This window comes from Natrix helvetica (assembly GCF_964273705.1).
Source record: "Natrix helvetica genome assembly, chromosome: 1".
In the NCBI taxonomy this organism is placed as follows: Eukaryota; Metazoa; Chordata; class Lepidosauria; order Squamata; family Natricidae; genus Natrix; species Natrix helvetica.
The window spans coordinates 199,242,789-199,263,562 of record NC_138548.1 but is presented as its reverse complement, the minus strand read 5'-3'; the positions used below and the strand labels follow the sequence as shown (position 1 = coordinate 199,263,562).

Genomic DNA, 20,774 nt, shown 5'->3' with positions numbered 1-20,774 from the left:
ATAGATTTGTCCTTTCACTTTGAAAGTTGGCATGAATTGAACTGTTACAATTTCTGCGCCGACTGACGTCATTTGGAAGCATGGGTTGTATTTCCTGATGGTAGATAGGAAATGCTTTGATTCGGCGGTATATCCGACAAGCAAAGTTTTTAATAGCTCTAGCGGTTCTCCAAGTTGAGGCAGTTTAATTTTTCTGGCGGCGCAACACATTCCTTTCTTTTCTCCATTAATTTCAGAGCCTTGCAATAAGGACACACTTCAGTCATAGTGCCGATGAGAATATGCCGGCTCAAACTATAATCATCAGCTGGGTTGTACCGGAATGCAAGGCGATTGTAATCGCGTGATTGCTGAGCACGGAGTCTTGTTTGATGCTGATCTGCTGTTTCTCGTTGACGTCTTTCAGCCACTCTCAGCCTGTCGCGTTCATTCTGTTGAGAATGAAAGAGATCTGAAGCTGCAGAACGCGATGGGTATTTGAGCCATTCTTTGTCTGTTTCGCTCGTATGCTGATGCCCGTTCTTCCTCAGTTTGATTTGCAATTACTCGGCGCACTGCTTCCGCTCCGCGAGTACGACGACCTAAGTTTGATTTTCTGCGAGGCATTATTTGGATGAAGTAAAGCAGAACGATTGCCCTGAAAAAGAAAGAAAGTTATAACAAAAAATATATATAAAATTGCAAAACATTAAAAAAGCAAAAGCACGAACTGAAAAACAAAGTAAAAACATGGTAAACGACACAGCTGAATTCCAACACAATGTCACACGAAATAATTAAATCAAAATGAAAATTAATGTAAATGTATGAAAAATCAATATAACAATGCAATCGGAAACATTGAAATGGAATTGTGAAATATTTAGTATAGCGTGTGTTGCTTTTACATTCAGCAGATGGCACTGGTTTTCAAAAAAGCATATTTTTACCTGTCACAAGTGTGACATCTATATAATATACGTATATAAAAACATGTGCGTATTCGAATGCAACGTTGTGTCAAAATTTCAAAGCAATCGGTGAAGAACTTTAGGAGATTTGAGATTTTGAACAAACAAACATTACATTTTTATTTATATAGAAGACTGTACAAAAACTTATTGAAAAGTGTGTGCATCAGTTACCAAGTGTGGGAAGCCAACCCTCCCCTAGAAGAATGAAATACTTTATGGAATATTTTAAAAAAGGGCAGAATATTTTAATTCTCAGAGGGAGAAATGGAGAAACATGTTTTTTTTAGAGGCAGAAAGCAACCCCCACTTTCTTAATAGCCCCAGCAGATATTTTGTGCCCATTAAGAAAGATTGGGCCAGCCTATTCAGAAACCAAACTGAAGAGGCCATCTTTTAGAAATGCAGATTTGGTCATCCATTGGTTGGAAGAAAGGTCCATTTGGGTTCAGTTCCAAGTGGGGAGAAAGGCACTGGAAACATGGAGGCTGTTTGGAAAGATGGTTTAATGGTGGAGGTCCTGGTTTGAGGTCCTGGGCAATTGAGCACATGGAAGAGAGAGGGAGATTTATACCCTCTCTTGGGCTTTGAATTTGATCTTATCCTATTGATTGCAATCAGACTCCCATTAGGCTATGCAGTTGTCTGTGTCCCAGGCTTGGTTGAATCTTGGTGGGAGATGATGTAATGAAGCGGCTTGTGTTCTGAAAGGGTGTTGGGCTGGTTTGGATCTTATGTGAGGGCTAATCCTATCACCCTGAAGCTCAAGGCCTTTTGTCTTGTAGACAGGATGGCCCAGTCTTTCTGGAGCTATTAACAAAGGTGGGGGCAGCTTTCCAAGAGCACGTTTCTCCTTTTCTCATCCAGGGAGGTATAATATTCTGCCTTTTAAAATATTTCCTAGAATATTTCATTCTTCTAGGAGAGGAGTGGGTGCTAACTTCCTACGTACTCAAGACAGGATATTTTGAAACAAAGGCAGAATGGTAGGATTAGCCCTCACTCAAGATCCAACACAGGGCAAAGCCATTAAGCTATGTCGAAAGTTAGCACCCATCCCTCTGTTGGAAGTTATCACCCAGCCCTCTCCCAGAAAAAATGAAATATCCTAGGAAATATTGAAAAGGCAGAATATTATATTTTCCTGGATGTGAAAAAAGGAGAAACACATTTTAAACACAAAGTAAATTCCTGCAGCTTCCTGCCCATCCCCACTTTGTCAATGGGCCATTAAGAAGGCCAAGCTAGTCCACTTTACATAATAAAGAGTTCTCCTCTTCAGCTCCAGAGTGATGGGATTAAGGCAGGATAATATTGCCTTTTACTCAACTGACCACATGGCATCTGAGAACTCAACCAAACCTGGATTCAAAACTCAGCCTAGAGGGTTGCCCTTGCACGGGCCCATGGGAGTCTGGCAACCAATCAGAATACATTTCTTACACAGGAACAGGAAACAGATAGGTGGGGCAGAACAGATTATAAAGAGCCCCGCAAGCCCTTCTTCACCCCCTCTTCTCTTCCCTTCTCTTCTTCTCCACCAACATTGAAGCATGTGATCACCTTTTCTGTTCAGGACTCAGGCCATGTGGTCCTGTCCACCATTAAAACCATCTTTCCAAGCAGCCTCCATGTCTCCAGTGTCTTTTTCCCCACTTGGAGCCGAACCCAAAAGGACATTTCTTCCAACACCTCCTAAAAGAATGAAGTATTTTGAGAGATATTAAAAAAGGCAGAATATTATATTTCCCTAAAGGAGAAACATGTTTCTAAAGACAGAAACTAAGAGCCTCAGGTGCCTGCCCCCAAGCAGATACTAAGCTGAGGCCAGCCTTTAGAAATGCAGATTTGGTAATCCATTACTCCCAGCAGCAAGGTCTGAACACAATAGGAATTGCCCCAAACCCTTTCAGAACAGAAGCCCCTTCATTGCATTACTCCCTGGAAGCTCCTGTGCAAAGCCCAAGAGAAAGTATAACATGCACACACCCAACTCCATGTGGTTCTGCTTCAACATGAAACCATCTTTCCAACCCATTTTGTTCCCAGTGCCTTCCTTGGAACTGAACCAATGGATATTTCTTCCCACACAAGCAAGGACATGTAAAAAAGGATGCAAAGTTTTATAACAACTTATTACAATCACCAGAGGAAATTAAGAGAATAAAGAGTAGGCAATAATTAGAATCGAAAGGAAAAAAATGTAAAAGATAAACCAATTGGGACAAGACAAAAATAAGCTGGTATTATTCAAGTAGAAAAAATATCACGATTCAAACAATATGAATAAACCAGATCAGTATCAGTATCAGGATCCTTCCCATTCTGCATCAAGTAAACTTCAAAGAAAACTAAACAGCCTGGCAGGGAAAATCCGGCAGGGGAGGAAATCCCCGGTCTCATGTACGGGGAAGCGTTTTCACTGCCAGACTATTTAACTTTCTTTAAAGTTTACTTGATGCACAATGCGGATCTTTTCCATCCAGGAAGCATCGAAAATCCAGAAGTTGGGACTCGGTTTTTTGAGATGCCAGACTAGCGTGTATTCAGTACCTGCAAACCCCTTGCTTGCCACAAAGCCAGATTGCAGCAAGCAAGGGATTGGAGACATGTGAATGCACGCTAGTCTGGCCATTTCGGAGCCGGTATGCCGTAGACATTGAAACTAACCTGAGGCTTCTTTCGGATCGCTTGGATGGGGTTCTCGGATGTAGCTCGGCTGGGCCTTCAGACTGCAATGCTCGGAGACCTGCCTCTTTCTTTCAGCGACGCAGTAACTCAGCGGCGGACGGACTCAGGCGTTGCGACCCCCTAGCTAGCAGGGGCAGGTAGAGACAGAAGCACCAGGGCTAAATCCAGACCCCTTAGCGCACTTGGGAAGCCAATCGTCTTTAAAGCTTCCAATCACGAGCCTCCAAGGGGGCCGAGTTTAACTTTACGGCGTAGCCTGATAGGGGGAAGGAAGGAGCGGAGCAGAAGACGAACCAATGAGAGAAGTTGTCTCATGAAGCCAATAATAAGGTTTGTCTTGGTTTCGCAAGCCAGACAGAAAGGGAGGGAGGGAAGGGGCTGGAGCTGCTTCTCTTGAGTTTATTGAGATTGTGTCGAGCGCCGCCGCCACGGCGTGAAAGTAGCAGCGGCTTCCTCCTCCTCCTCCTCCTCCTCCTCCTCTTCCCCCCACCTCTGAGGTAGGTAGCGGTTGGGCCGGGGGACTTGGCACGTGGAGACTGCACAGACCTAGTGGTGGGGCCGGGAGAATAGAGGAGCTGACGGATGGCTCTGGAGGAAATGGCGCGCCGAGGGTGCGAGAAGTCTGGAATGACGGGGGCGCCGACAGAGGCTAAGGCTGAAATGACTTTTAGAAAATAGGGGTTTGAGCCAATGCCCGAGGAACCGACGGGGGAGAATGAGGGAGAAGGTCTGTCATGTTTCTGCCAGCTGTCATTTGCTGATACGGAGCCTCAATCTATGTATATGGCACGGAGGGCATGGTTCCTTCTAACTCGTAAAATGGGGCTGAGAGGGAGTTCAGAACCGTGAAATCGCTGAAGGCGGTGTGTTATCTCTAACGAAAACATTGCAGTACCACAAAGCATGGGATGGCGAAGAAACCAACCGTTCTTTAAATGTGTAAATGTGTGACAGTTTTAAATTTATTTTGAATTATGCCAAAATATAATTTACAATTAAATGATATTGCCATTCAGTCAGTGTTTACTTTTAACAACCACATAGATGATGGCTATTAATTTGAATAACTTCTTATATTTTACTTTTAGCTTTAATGTTTACATTTCAAAAAGTAATCAAGGTTAAATTTGTGATAGGTGTCTGTCAATGACTCTAGATTAAGTAGCCTTTAAAAATCTATTTGCAGAGATATTTCTGCCTACTATTTGAATTATTTTCTCAGATGAGTCTTTGGATTGATTCAGCAAAGCAGTTCTTATGAGCAAGCAGAAAAAAGATTATGAAAAACAAAGATTAGAGATCATAAAATATATAGACTTGAATCAGAAGTATATTTATTCAAATGACAGTGTAACAACATTGTAAGTTATTTTACAGAGGCATGTTTTACAGGTATACAACACTCTTTACAAAGAGTACTATCTCTGTATTGCAGACAAAATAGTGAGCTCATTAAAAGACTAAATTTTAATAAGGGATATCTGGACTTACCTCCTTAGCTACGTAGTGTTCTGCTTTAGATTAGGAATGCCAGAAGGATAGGGTGATAAAACATGTTCAAACTTTAAAAAAAGTTTTATACAGTTAAATATATTCAAAAAGTAATTTACATAAAATAAAACAAAGAATAGGCTTATTCCTTATTTATGCTAATGCATTAGCTAACATTTCCTTACTGTATGCTTAGCCAGCAGACTTCTCTGGAAGAGCCATTTGCAGTCTCTTACAAGCCTCCAGTGAATGGCTTGTATTAAGTGTCAGTAATGAGGTGGGTTAATCAGTCTGAGCCAGAGCAGAACCACCTTGCAAAAAACAGAGGGTTAGAGTGCTTACATTTTTAAACACTAGAAATATAGACCATAATTGTCAATTCAGCATAGATATACTTATATAGTTTGGATCAAGAAGGACAGAAAGGATTATCTTAAATCAGTACTTAATCCCAAATCAGGAAAGCCAGAAACAACTTAATAGTTGGATACAGAAGGATTGGTGAGATTTGTGTTTATACCAAACTATGTTACGATCTAAGCTTAACTTGATGGAATCAATCAGTTAATTATCTTAGTTTGCTGGGCAGGCGCAATAGTTCCTCTAGGTCAGGGGTCGGCAAGCTTAAAAACTCAAAGAGCCACAAAGGTCCTAACCAGAAACCCCCTATTCAATTCTGGAGCACACCAGAAGTTTCCCCACCATAGAGTCTCCTCCTAGCACGGTGTCCTTTTTCCTCTACCTGTCCCAACCAAAAGCCCTATCAATTGTGGAGCTGACCGGAAAACCCACCCCTTGCCATAGAGTCTCCTGGCGCGACCTGCTTCCCCCCAAACCAGAAGCTCCTCTCAAAATTGTGGTGCCGACAGGGAGTCACAGCAGAGGGATAAAAGAGCCACATGTGGCTCCAGAGTCGCGGGTTGCTGACCCTTGCTCTAGGTAGAGAAGATGCTTTGTGATCAAGCATGCAATCAGTATGCAGATGATATCCAATTATGCATCTTCACTTGGGCCATGATGTGATGCTGTGGGGGTCATGTCTTGGTATCTGGAGAATGGCAGGATTTAAATGGTAAACAATAGGCTTTGGCTCAGCCCTAATAACACTGAGTGGCTTTGAGTTTTAGAACCTCCTGTTTCTGGGAACCTTCCATCTCTTGTTCTGGATGGGATTACATTGTAGCCTCAGACAGATCTTGTACACCGTTGAGAGGTGGTTCTTCTAGACTCACAGCTCCTGTTCAATGAGCATGAGATGAATGCCCTGGGTCACATTCACAAGAGAGAATCTACTTTTGGGACACAAGAGGATAATCTTTTCTGCCATGGTACTTGTCCTTCATCCCCCCTGGAATCAGACTTGCCCAGATACTGCTGGCCTTTCCCTAGGCCATGGGTGTCAAACTTGCCACATTACATTGCTGTCATGTGACGTATCACATGAGGAGGAGGTGGATGGGCGTGGCCTGTGCGTGATGCATCCGGCCCTTTGGCTGCCTGTTTGACACCCCCTGCTCTATGGGCCAAAAACCTGCTATCAAGCTTGGGGCTCTAATAGTATGAAATAACTCATTTCATGCTTAGTTTATGTGTTTGAGTGTCCTGGACTCAAATTACTGTGATTTTTAATTTTGGTTGTTTCCATTGTTTTACAACCAATCGGGGGTTTGTTTGCTTGTCGGGGAGGCAGAAACAGAGAGAAACAGCTGAGCACATGGGCATAATTCTGTTCTTCCCACTATTAATGAAGCAATAATAATTAGTGGCATTTTCAAATTTGTTTATTTAAGAAAGTTATATTTTTTTGCTGATTTGTATAACTGCCAGGGAGGCTTAACATTAATCATCCTTGTTTTTATTAAATGTAAGTATCATGATAGCTTGAATGATTGGATGCTGAGCTAATATTGTATTGGTTATTGTTTATGCTGATTTCTGAAATAACTTTTTTCTAGGAAAATAAGAATCCAGAATCTATGATTCTGTTCACTTTTAGAATTTCAGCTGAAAAATACTAAATCTGGAAGCTATAATGCTATTATTTAGTAAAGATTTCTTAATTTTGATCACATGGCTAAGTTTACCAGCGTGATTCTTCTGAATTTTTAAGAGTCTAGAAAATAGTATCTGGTTGCCACTAGTAAAAAGTTATTTCATTCTGGTAACATCCAAGGAATAATACCTGATAAGTTTCACTTAGAAATAGTATCTCTAAAAGTTCCTTCAGCCACACAAGAATAAGGCATTTTTTAGAATTATACTATCTTGTATCTTGAGATAGCAATGTGCCTATTTTTTTTAGAGAGGAGATAAATATTCACTCCATCCATTTTTTCTCTGTAACTTCCTGTTCTGCATGCAAAAAGAAAAAAAAATGATTTTTTTGGTGAAGAACAGGAAATGTATAAGACTTAATGCTGGCTATCAGAGTTTGTATTTAGGTAATCCACCCAAATGTATTGACTCTTGGACTTGAGTTCCTCTCTAAGATAAATGAAGTAAGCATTTTTTTTATAACCAGGTAGTACTTCATTTAATATTTTGAGAATAATTGTGATCTGTAGTAGATATGGTTTCCTTATAATTATTTGCTCTTGCAAATGTTTCATATTTTCTAAATGATGTTTTTATGTTTTCCTCAGCTAAGGATTGGCTATTAGCATGATGCCTCTCTGCCACTCTTCAATAAAACACAGTGAATCAGTCATGGAGAGATGCTATTTTTCACCTGCTGGAGGTCTGAGGGTATTCTTGCACTGGAAGGGTGAGGCAGAGGAACAGTATCAGACATACACCAAAGGGACTCCTTGCGCTGAAGAGATCTGCAGTGATATTGCACAGAAGATAGGTAAGAAACAGTAGGTTTGGCCTTGTCTAAACCTCTGTGGTAGACATGTGTAGCCCCTATTCTTTTGATAAATATCCTTTCAATTTATAATTTAGAAAAGTATGGCCTAAAGAGTTTGCTTGTTTCTCAGAAGGAAGAATAGTAGCTACCTTTTGTAGATAAAAGCTTTTGTTGTGGTTAATGTACATTCATATTTTCTGGCACACTATAATCCAATGCAGCTGAGTGGAAAGAAATTCAAATAGAGAAAATCAAACATTTTATTAGTTAAAAATTCTAATTCTATTTGCATTCTAAGAGTGCAAAGCTTAGTTATGGCATCTGTTTCCACAAGCTGAATCATTGTGCAACAATTTCGGCAGTTCCAATTAAGGAAATTAGTTTTAGTCCCCCTAAGTTAATTAATCAGTGGCTACTAGTCAATAACCAGAAAGTTACAGGGAGAGGACTGCTGTCTTCACGTCCTGCTTTGGGGTTTCTGGTTGATTACTATGAGAAGCTGGATCCTGGACTAGGTAAGCCTTTGGTGTCAACCAGTAAAATTATGAAGTGACTTCTAGGATTGTGCTCAGTATGATTTCATGGCATATCTGAAGAGTTTCTCATTTCTCTGTATTTTTTTATTTTTGGTAGGAATCACACCAACTTGCTTCAGTTTGTTTGCACTCTATGACCCAGAGACCAAATGTTGGTTCCCTCCCAACTATGTCTTTGATGTTGATAGTGATATCAAGATCACTTTGCATTTTCGTATGAGGTAGGAATATTCTTTGCTTCCATGTGTGTTCCACTTTGTTTTGCCTGTACATTTGGGGTTGTAATCTCAGAATAGTTGCTATTAAAATATTTATTTGTTGAAGATATTTGACAATGTGTCTAATTGTAATGTGCTACTTTTCTTTTAATGTATTTAATAAAATTGTTGGTTAAATAGTTACATTTAAGGAGCTGCAGTAGTAATTGATAAGCAGTTTCCAGTCTTTTTATGGAAGAATTAAGAAGTAATGATAATTTATTCTTCTGTCTGGAAGAAATTATATATATATGACAACATACATTAATCCTTATTCTACCTTTCAAAGATAATTTCAGTTAAGTGAAGTCTAGTTATTGCAGAATTTAATAATAAAGAAGATAGATTCTTAAAGGGTAATGAGAGTCTAAAGGCTATCTCTATACCCTAGACCTATGATGGTGAACCTGTGGCACACATGCCACAGGTGGCACTCGGAGCCATTTGTCAGGGCACGCAAGGCGTTGCCCTGTCAGCTGGCCAGCTGACTTTGGCCTTCTTTTGAGGCCATTTTTTGCCCTCCGGTGGCTTCCTTGAATCCTCCTGAGTGCGAAAAACCAGTCCTATGGGCAAACCGAAAGTTCAGGAACGTACTTCAAGAGGCTTCCCTGAAGGCTTCGGAGGAGTAAAAACGACCCTACGAGAAAATGGGAGCCAGGTGAGGGCAAAAAAAGCATGCCAAAAATGTGGGGGAGCGCTGGTCATGTGCACATGCGCACTGGGGTCATGCACATTGCATTAGGGGTATGGCACACCCACACACGACCCCCCCCCCTGCATTCCCCCCGCTTTTGGCACGCGAGCCAAAAAAGGTTCGCCATCACTGCCCTAGACATTGCATCATTATTTACAACCTGATGAACAATCTAAATGCCATAGTTCCCTACACTTAATCTTGTGGGTGTGTTTTTATTTTGTGTATTCTTTCAAATTCTGAAAGGGGAATTTTTGTTATGCCCTCATATATGAGACTCAATGGTAAAATATATTTTATTTCTTAATAGCTTACATAACTGTGATAAGTAAATAGAATTGTGGTGGAACAGTATATTGTGATATGTAAATATTAATTAGAATGTGAAACAGTAGTACTGAAAAATATTTCTGTCTTTAATTATCTTCTGACTTGATTATTATACAAATTAACTGGAGTGCTGGTAAGGTAAAAACAAGGAAATGGGCTGATTTTCAGGGGTCTGAGATTTTTAACTTAACCATTACACCTTGAAATAATTCTTACATAATCAGATATGTAGTGCTGAACCTATTGCAGATGTTTGTAAACTACAATGTGTACCTACTACATATAATACCGTGTTTCCCTGAAAATAAGATAGGGTCTTATTTTCTTTTGACCCCCAAAATATTGATTGGGCCTTATTATCGGGGATGGTTATTGTTTTGGGGTTGCTGGGTGGCTGCTCTCTTGCGAGCGGGCACCCAAAGAGCAAAGCACAGCCTCAGGGGCAAACGGCTGTGTTGCACTGTCGCAGCAGCGCAACAAACCAGCCATGAGGTGACCATGCTCACGAGCAGCCACCCAGCAACCCCCCTTTCCAGCCAGGCAGAATGCCACTCACTGACCCAGTGATATTCCAAAGGTGCTAAGCCGCGTGGTGCTCTGCCTTCTCCCCAGTTCTCGCGACTTGGCTTTGGGATACCTTTAGGTCAGTACATGGTGCTCTACCCGGCTGGAAAGGGAGGTTGCGTGAGTGCCTGTTCTGTCCCCAGCTTGTGTGCCTCACAGCCTCACCATGCTCTGGCCCAGCTCTCTCTGCAGGGCCGGGGCAGCCACTCTGGGAGTATGCTCTATGGTTGTGGGCTGGCTGCCGGCAGAGCATACTTCCAGAGCGTACAACCATAGAGCGTATTCCCAGAGTGGCAACTTCCGGAAGACTCGGCATCCTACCTCTGTGCTTTGGAAGCTGCAGAAAAAGCCATGTGGCGGTGGCAGCCAGGTGGCTCTGGCTCTGCAGGGAGAGTTAGGCAAGGGCATTGTGAGGCTGGGAGGCGCGTGAGAGGGGAGCAGAAAAGCCGCTCGCGCAACCCCCCCTCTCCAGCCATGCCCATTCACTAACCTAGGGGCATTCCGAAGGCGCCAAGCCGCAGGAGCCGGAGGGCGGCGAACAACCACTCATGCGACTTGGCGATACCCCTAGGTCAGTGAATGGCACTGTGCCCGGCTGGAAAGGGGGTTTGCCGGGCAGCTGCTCGGCTGCTGCAACAGCGCAACACAGCCATTCGACCCTGAGGTGCCCAGCTCTTCGGGAACCCGCTCGCAAGAGAGCAACCACCCGGTAACCCCCCTCTCCAGCTGGGCACAGCACTGCTCACCAACCTAGTGGTATCCTGAAGGCACCAAGCAACGCGAGCCTTTCCTGCGGCTTGGTGCCTTCGGGATACCGCTAGGTCGGTGGGTGGCACTCTGCCTGGCCAAAAGGGAGGGTTTGTCCAGGGAGCTTATTTTCGGGGGAGGGCTTACATTTTTGCCCACCCGAAAAATGTAGCATGGCCTTATTATCAGGACATGTCGTATTTTTGGGGAAACATGGTAGTGATGTAATCTTCCAAGTTGCATCAGTCAGTTTTTTGTTAACCTGCAAACTACAATTATGATGAGAACTTTGTTATGGTCAGACTATTATCATCAACATATGAATAGAAAGCAAAGAACATTTTCCAGGATAGATTGTTTCTGTTGTGGACCTACGTATTATGGAAGCGACATTCTTTTGCATTCCTGATTTTGGAGGGGTATGAAGTTTGGCTATAAATACAGTCCTTGACTTACAAGAGCAATTTGGACCAGGATTGCTGTCGCTAAGTGATGTTATACAGCATGACCACATTGCTTAGCAGCTGTAGTCCCTGCAGCCCTGATTCTTATCTTATTTATTCATCTCACTTATATGAGATTATGGTAGCTCATAAGAAGTGATTCTGAGTGGCATAAAACCATAAAAGCAGCAAATGTACAAAAATAATCATTATAAAAGTACAAAAAGTAATTATTAAAAAATAAACACTATTAAAATATTAAAATATACAAATCACACGGACAGAGTAAAATTTCAACCACAAGGGAGCCATCTAAAAATGTGTCTATTTCCCTGGTATCCTCAGATCTAGTGACATAAATAGATCTTGAGAAATGTCCAGAATGATGATACGAATGGATCTAACCTGACTTTGGTAGAAGAGAATATTCTATCAGGCAGGCGCCATAGCAGAGAAGGCTTGCCTCCTGAAACTCAGCTAATGTAGATCCCTGACAGATGGTTGCTATCATTAACTGAATCCCATAGTCATTAAGCGAGGTGACTTCCTGCTGGCTGCCCACAAGTAAAGTCAGTGGAGAAACTCTAACGTTAAACACTGACTTTCAAACTTTGCATCAAATGGCAGATCAAACAGGCTCCTTAGAAGACTAGCTGGCAATTTTGTCATCCAAAAGGTAGAGGAAGGAGTAGAAGACCTCTAAAGTCCCATAATAATAATAATAATAATAATAATAATAATAATAATAATAATAATAATAATAATAATAATAATAATAATAATAATAATAATAATAATAATAATAATAATAATAATAATAAAAAATATTTATTTCTTGGCCGCACCCTCTCCCGAAGGACTCGGGGCGGCGTACAATAAAACATATAAAATACATATCTAGACAAGACATACATATAACAAAGATGTATACCAAGACGTGTACAAGACGTGTACAAGGAGGAGGTGGGCTGGTGAATAAAAACAATTAAAATCACAATGTTTAAAAACCCCTAAATAAATAAATAAAAGTAAATTACCCAATAAAAAACCCGTCAGGAGCGATATAGTTAAATCATAGTTGAGCCAGGCCAGCTACTTGGAATAGGTGGGTCTTGAGCTTTACACGGAAGGAGCGGAGGTCAGAGGTATTCCTAATATCCAGAGGGAGGTCATTCCACAGGGCTGGGCCCGCCACAGAGAAGGCTCTACTCCTAGGCGCCGCCCCTCGACACTGTCTGGTGGACGGCACCTGGAGGAGGCCCTCTCTGTGCGAGCGGATTGGTCGCAGGGATGTATGGGGCAGAATACGATCCCGCAAGTAACTAGGTCCTGAGCCATGGAGCGCTTTAAAGATCGTTATCAAAACCTTGAAACGCACCCGATAGACCACAGGGAGCCAGTGCAGCTCGCGCAGGAACGGTGTCACATGGGAGTACCTAGTACTCCCCATAATTATCCGCGCGGCTGCGTTCTGGACCAACTGTAGCCTCCGGGTGCATTTCAAAGGAAGCCCCATGTAGAGAGCGTTACAGTAGTCCAAGCGAGACGTCACCAGCGCATGAGTGACTGTGCGTAAGGCGTCCCGGTCCAGTAGGGGGCGCAATTGGCGCACCAGGCGAACCTGGTGGAACGCCCCCCTTGCCACGGCTGTCACATGGTCATCCATGGACAGCCGGGCATCCAGGAGGACGCCCAAATTGCGCGCCCGCTCCACGGGGGCGAGTTGAATGCCCCCGATGGCCAATGATGGAATTAATTGGCTGAACCGGGGAGCCGGCACCCACAGCCACTCCGTCTTGGAGGGGTTGAGTTTGAGTCGGTTGTCATCCATCCAGACCCGTACGGCTTCCACACACCGGGACATCACTTCGACGGCCTCGTTGGGGTGGTTCGGGGTGGAAATGTACAGCTGAGTATCATCAGCGTACAGATGATATCCCACCCCGAAACCATGGATGATCTCACCCAGCGGCTTCATATATGTGTTGAACAGGAGTGGCGAGAGGACCGACCCCTGTGGGACCCCGCAAGTAAGGGGGCGTAGGGTCGACCTCTCCTCCCCTGCCAACACACGTTGCGTCCGGTCAGAAAGGTAGGAGCCGAACCACCGCAAAACGGTGCCCCGGACCCCCAACCCCTCCAGCCGGCGCAACAGGATACCATGGTCGATGGTATCAAAAGCCGCCGAGAGGTCTAATAGGACCAGGATAGAGGAGCAACCCCTATCTCTGGCCCTCCAGAGATCATCCACCAACGCGACCAAGGCCGTCTCCGTGCTGTGACCGGGGCGGAAGCCGGACTGGCGCGGGTCTAGATAATCATTTTCCTCCAGATGTCGTGGAAACTGGTAAGCCACCACACTCTCTACAACCTTCGCCAAAAAGGGAAGGTTGGAGACAGGACGATAATTGGCCAGCTCCAAAGGGTCCAGGGAAGGCTTCTTGAGCAAGGGTCTCACCACCGCCTCTTTCAAGGCGGCCGGGAGAGACCCCTCGCTCAACGAAGCGTTCACTAGGCCCAGGAGCCAGTCTCGTGTAACCTCCCAGGATGCCAGTACAAGCCAGGAGGGGCACGGGTCCAATAAACATGTGGTGGGTCGCAGTCGTCCACGCATTCTGTCCAAATCCTCGATGGCAACCAAGTCAAACTCCTCCCAGGTCGGTTCCTCAAGACTCGCCACGGACGTCTCCATTGGACCACTGACAGGGACCCAATCTTTCCGGATTTGAGCGATTTTATCCTGCAGATATTTCCCAAATTCCTCTGCCCTGCCCTGTAGAGGGGCCTCCCGCGGCCTCTGAAACAAGAGGGAGCGGGACACCCGAAACAGGGCGGCAGGGCGGTTCTCTGCGGATGCAATGAGAGTGGCACAATATTGGCGTTTGGCCACTCTGAATGCCACAAGGTACGTCCTTAAATGGGCTCGTGCCTGTGTTCGATCAAATTCGGAACGGGAGGATCTCCAACGACTCTCTAGACGTCTCTTGTGGCATTTCATCACCCTTAGCTCCTCGGTAAACCAAGGGGCCAGGGTGGATCATTGCCGCCGGAGACGCCGCAAAGGCGCCACCCGGTTCAAGGCCCCGGTAGTCGCATTATTCCACGCGACCACCAGGTCCTCTACTCGGGGGCGGGTCAAGGTTACAGGAGGTGGCCCAAGCTCCGTCTGGAACCTATCTGGTTCCATCAGGCGCCTGGGGCGGAACCATCTAGTGCTTTCCGGTTCCGCCTCCCCGCGGTGGGAGGTAGCACCAGGGAAGTCAAGACGAAGGAGTGAGTGATCTGACCATGACAGGGGAGTGATGGTTAGGTCCCCTCCTCCCAGATCACTCGACCACTGGCCAGAGACAAAAACAAGGTCCAGGGTGTGTCCTCCCACGTGTGTCAGGCCCTGAATCAATTGAGTCAGGTCCATGGCTGTCATGGAAGCCATGAACTCCCGAACCCCCTCTGATGCTTCTCCCATCGATGGCAGGTTAAAATCCCCCATCACTAAAAGTTTGGGGGTCTCAACCGCCACCGATGCGATCAGCTCGAGGAGTTCAGGCAGGGCCGCTGATGTATAGCGAGGAGCCAGGTATACTATCAGCAGGCCCAACTGTCTCCCTGGGCCCCATTTCACAACAAGGGATTCACATCCGGACGTCTGTGGCACAGTAGACTCCCTCGGCTCTAAGTCCTCCCGAATAATTACTGCTACCCCACCGCCCCTTCCCTGGGCCCGGGGCTGGTGAAATGCTCGGTAGCCTGGTGGGCACATTTCCACGAGGGGAAGACCTCCCTCGTGGCCCAACCAGGTCTCCGTTATTCCCGCGAGGTCCGGCTCCCCCTCTAAAATTAGATCGTAAATGAGGGGGGCCTTGTTAACAACGGACCTCGCATTGCATAACAACAGCCTCAGGCCCTGGGTCTGTAACTCTTGACCACCTAGAACGCGGGGGTTGGTACAAGCGACCGGGTGTAACCAGCAACCACGGTCTCCCAACCGACTATAAGTTCTTAATCTGTCCTCGTATCTGCCCTTCCCTGCGACCGTTGGAATTAAAGAGCCCTGTATAGGAACGATATCCTCCCCCTCCTCCTCCCTTCCGCTCCTTCTGCTCGCGACCACACCTGGAGACCCGGCTCTCTCATCGCTCCTGACCTGACCCACCCGCCCCACAACCCCTAAACCCCCACCCCTACAAATTTTTAAAAAACAACTAACTAAAAACCCCCTGAATCTCCGCTTCCTTCCTATTCTGTTCTGTTCTGGCAGTTAGCAGGAAGTTGCAAGTTCTTGGCGCATAAGCAGGTAAGTACTGCCAGTTGGGAAAGTGAGTGAGAGTGTGAATGTGAGGCACCTATCTGTGTTGGGGAGAAGGTACATAGGGAGTGTGCACAAAAGTGCAAGAGAGGATTGGAAAAGATGTGAGGGGTGCACGAGAGGCACTGTGGGTTGGGTGTGTGTGAGGGGAACCGGGAGGCACTATATGAATTGGGGAGTAGTATATATAGTAGTTTGCCATGTCATTCTTAGTGGAAGTGTTTTTTTTCTCCTTCATGTCACTAGGCTGTTGATTACTGCTTAATTATTTATGTGAGTTGATAGTTCCTTGATTAGGATATTGTATATTGCTTAATTGTTTGTCTGGGGTTAATGATGCTGTTAATCCCTGCTTATCTGGATTGCTGGAGAGGTGGTGTTCTGGTCTTTTTGTTTTCTTTTATCTTTTTAATTGTCTCTTTTGAATTATATGAAAATATTGTGTATCTCTAGGTGTCTATTGATGTTTGATTTATCTGAGTGCCAAGATTTCCAGCATTCCCTAGCATTTTTGGATTTAGCTTGATCTAGGATGCTCACAATTTCCCTGTTGAAATGAGAATTAAGTCTGTCCCTGTATTGTGAAAATACATTGTGTTTTCAACTGTTAATTGATGTTCTCTAGTAACATCTTAGTAACATTTGTGTATATAAACAGAGAGCAAACCCCATTCCTTTGTAGTACTGAAGCTGTTACCTAGTTAGGTAACAAAACACCTGCAAGTAAACAACCAAGTTCAGAGACCATCCAGGATTCCCACAATTGAATTGTGTTTAGGAAATCTGTGCAGATGAATGAGCCAGCATGCCCAGCTTTCAATCTATTAGGTTCTGTCTATATTGTGCTTAGCTTTAGCTCAGCTTTAGTGTGACAGCTCATCACTGTCTCCTGTGCTACTCAGAATCTATGAAAAGATACTTGGTAAAATGAACTAAATTTGATCAATGAGTGTTATTGGTTTACAACAATACAATTATACATTTAGTTCTTACTCTGTAATTTGTCCTGTTGAATCATCAAAAACATACATCATGTTGTTTTCATTTACAGATAAAACAATGACAAAACTTGTAGCTAAAGGATTGAAATATACACTATGTTATAATCTTAAAGAGAATTTTAATGAAATGATTTACTATTGGTATGTGTCACCAGAGAAATTGTTTAGAATGTATAGTCACTTTAAATTTATGTTGAAAATGGGAACAACAAGAAAGGACACTTGATCACGTTTTGTGGATGTGTATAAAACCAAGAGATTTTGGATTCAAATATGGTATATACACTGATTCAATGGATTGTAAAGATGAATATAAATAAGATATATAAGTATAGCTAAATAAAATAAGTTTAATATGCACCTGATACCAGAGGTTTTTCTTTTGGGAATGATGAACAAATAGTTGGAATAAAGTCAGGAAACTTTTTTTCTATATCAGTGATGGCGAACCTATGGCACGTGTGCCACAGGCGGCACGAGGAGCCATTTGTCCGGGCAGGCGAGGCGCTGTCCTGTCAGCTGGCCAGCGCGCATGCGCACGCTGGCCAGCTGAGTTCACTGTTTTTAAAGCCATTTTTCACCCTCCCCAGGCTCCACGTCCGGTTTGCTCGGAGGGTCATTTTGAGCGCTCCGAAGGCGTCAGGGAAGCCTCTGGACGATCCCGGAAGCCTCCGGAGGGCCTCCGGGGGGGTGGGGGAGGCTCTTTTCGCCCTCCCCAGGCTCCTATAAAGCCTCTGGAGCCTGGGGAGGGCGAAAAAAGCATGTAAAAATGGGGGGGGTCATGCGTTGTGCGCGCATGCACACTGGGGAGGTAGCGCATTGCATTATGGGTGCAGCATGCCTGCACACGACCCCCCTGCGCTCCCCCCACTTGTGGCATGTGACCCAAAAAAGGTTCGCCATCGCTGTTCTATATGGTAACTGCAGTTACCATAATTGCTTGCACAAAGATGGAAAGTGTAAGGTCTTGCCTCTCCCTCCTGTTCAAGAAAGCATGGACTCTCGAAACGTTAGCATTTCAAAAGGAAACTTCAATTGAAAGGAAGTGAGTGCAAGACAATGCAAAACAGTTTCTGAGTTCCCTTCAAGCAATTCTGTTAGGATAAACTGGTTAGAATCCCCTCCTCTCAGTTTGATGTTGAATGAGCCACTCCACAGGTACGGAAAATGTTGTGGAAACGGTCGTCCTGAGAAAGAAATAAGGTGTCTTTCCCATGCGCTTCTTCTGTGAGGCTTCCAAGCTGACAGAAAACTGATGGGCCTCCCCCCTTGTACATTCCCCAAGATAAATCAAAACATAGGGCAGAATAGTTGACAGGGTAAAAGTTATAAACTAGGGCATTACATGATACATAGGAAACAGGGTGAGAGCAATAAGTAAGTAGAAGAATCTGGGGTCCCCTCCCCACTTGAATGGCAGAATCATGATAGGGATATGACAGATTCTGCACTACCCACAGTGAAGGTATGATTGGTAAGGTGATAGAAGTTGCTGAAATAGCTAAATTGACTTCTTTTATCAGATAAAAGACAAACAGCCTAGAACTAAGGAGACATTCCGTGACAGTGAGTGCTATTCTGTTAAATATCTGCAATTATTGCTGACTGGAAAATCCCTTACAGACTTTTAGCATTAAACAGAAAAAAATGAACGTATCGTTTATGATTTTATCTTTTAAAAACAATTTTATTAAAACTAACTGCAATAGTAAAAACTAATGCAAACTAAAAGAAAGAAAAAGTAGAAAAAGTAAAAAGTGCAAAGGAAAAGAAAAAGTAATAATGTAGAAAACAGAAAGAAAAGTAATAAAAAGAAAATATATGAAGGTTATTTCCAAAACTTCATCTAAACAAGTATAAACAAGTTTACCTAAAACCTAATGCATTATCATTTCAGAACTGTTATCAGTAAATTCCGTTCAGGTTGCTTGAAGTAAAATATATTTCAACTTTGATCAAATAAACCAACTTTATATTCCTTCCTTTTGCATCTAACAATCTTAAACTTAATCCATTCAAGTAATGTCATAAAATGTGATTTCTTTTTCATTTCTTTTGTTACCTTCTGACAAAAGTCATCCAAACATCTTTTGTGAATCAGTAACAATAAAAGAATTATCCAAGTCACTCTTATGGTTTATTATTTATAATTCTCTTTTGATTTTTAAAACATCAACTGATATCTTTTGTATGATCAATGGAATATCTTTTTCCATGTCATTTTTGTAGCCTGTCATTTGTAGATCCATTTTCAATGCCAACTTTTTTATTTGATAAAGTTGCTCTTCTTCTGTGATTTCTTCCAAACATCTTTTGGACACAGTCTATCCATAGAAGTAAATTTCGCTGCTGCACAGGAAAGATTCTTAAGTGAATTCCAAAATGTTTCAAATTTATCTGGAACTTAATCTGCACATAGTTTGCTAAAATCAAAGTCTTGATTAGGCTTTTGCTATTTATGTCAAAATGATCGATTTCTTAAGCTTGTAATTAAATTTTTCATTCATTAAATATTGGAGGCAAATTCACCTGGTGTTTTCAGACGTGTCAGTCCAAAGGTTTCTAATAGCTGAAAAGTAGTTAAGCAATTTCTGTATGTGCTTAGAAAAGGAAATATGCAAACTAGTATCCTTTTAAAGTTTCTGACTACAGCCCGAGCAAAATAACTATTCCCTTGTCTTCCAGTACGCAAAACCTGTCAAAGACTGCTGTCTTACAGTCTCCTCATGAAGAGTAATGACCTGTGGCACTAGTGGGCATCTCCAGTCTCTTCTTTATCCAGAAAGATTTGAAGAGGTGGCCTACTCAGTGGCTGCTTATTCTTTGGTTCTGCTTTTTGCGGAACCATCTTTGATCCACCATTTCTTCCTTTGGAAGTCTCGTTTAGATGCCATTTCTGTATTTTGTCATTGTGTAAGGTTAAATCAAAAAGAGTGGGTTTTTAGAGGAGGAACTGGTTCTATTGTTCATTGAATTGTTTTGTTGAACATGGTTGGAGGTCTATTCAAGTTATTTTAAAAAAAGATATTTAAATGTGCAATCAGGATTAAATGCAGACTTGTTGCTGTTTGAGTAATTTCATTTGGGGTAATTTTGTTTTTATTAATGGTAAATACATTTTTAGAAATGGGATTATTCTGCATATTTTGTTACAGTCCTTTCTTTTTCATATTAAGTCAAGTAATTTGTCTTAAGAAAATCTAACTTGAGTATAACCCTTCAGGCTTTCAAGAAGTGCATAAAATGACTTTCTTCAAAACATGTTTATGAGATCAAGGTATTATTTATATTTGTAATATAGTGAAAAGATTGGGATTGAATAATATTTTAATGCAGTACTATGACACAGAGGTGGGTTTCAAATTTTTTTAATACTGGTTCAGTGGGTTTGGCTAGATGGGGCATGTGACTGAGTGGGCGTGGCCAACTTGACATCACTCACACACACTCAGTCACTTGACCCCCACCACCAAGCCACGCCCACTGAAACGGTGGCGAAAAGTTTTGATGGGGGGGCGCCAGGCCAGGGCTCTTCGCTGTCTTTTTTTAGGGGGGATCCTCAGAGCGCCTTTATTTTGTTTTGTGGGCTCCCTCACAGGCAGCTTCTCTTTCTTGCCCACGCGCAGAGAGCAAGGTTGCTACCTGGCTCCCCTTCCCTTGGTCTCTGCATCGCTGCCCACTGCCAACTCGACTCCACCCAGCTCCAGCACATGGAGGCTGCGGCTGAGCGGGCTATGGAGGGTGCCATAAGCCAGGTTGTTCAGGGCAGCATGCTGCTCCGAGAAGCCATGCTTGGCTAGCTCCCACTGGTCGGTGGCTCAAGCAGTCCGGGTGTAGCAAGTTCTACAGGGCCAGGAAACACTGCTGGAGCCGGGCCAGGTACAGGGAGAAGCTGCACAGCCAGCCCAGCACCCCG

General features: G+C 43.5%; 1 protein-coding gene across 1 annotated transcript in view; it reads left to right on the top strand.

The window, feature by feature from the left end:
• Positions 1-3,935: 3,935 nt before the first annotated feature.
• The window catches only part of TYK2 (tyrosine kinase 2), a 57,150-nt gene continuing 40,311 nt past the window's right edge, over positions 3,936-20,774 (top strand). Inside the window, exons 1-3 of the mRNA XM_081934645.1 lie at positions 3,936-4,138; positions 7,775-7,980; positions 8,614-8,737. Of these exons, the coding sequence (XP_081790771.1) occupies positions 7,794-7,980; positions 8,614-8,737 (311 nt within the window). The 5' untranslated portion in view covers positions 3,936-4,138; positions 7,775-7,793. The remainder of the gene's footprint in view (positions 4,139-7,774; positions 7,981-8,613; positions 8,738-20,774) is intronic.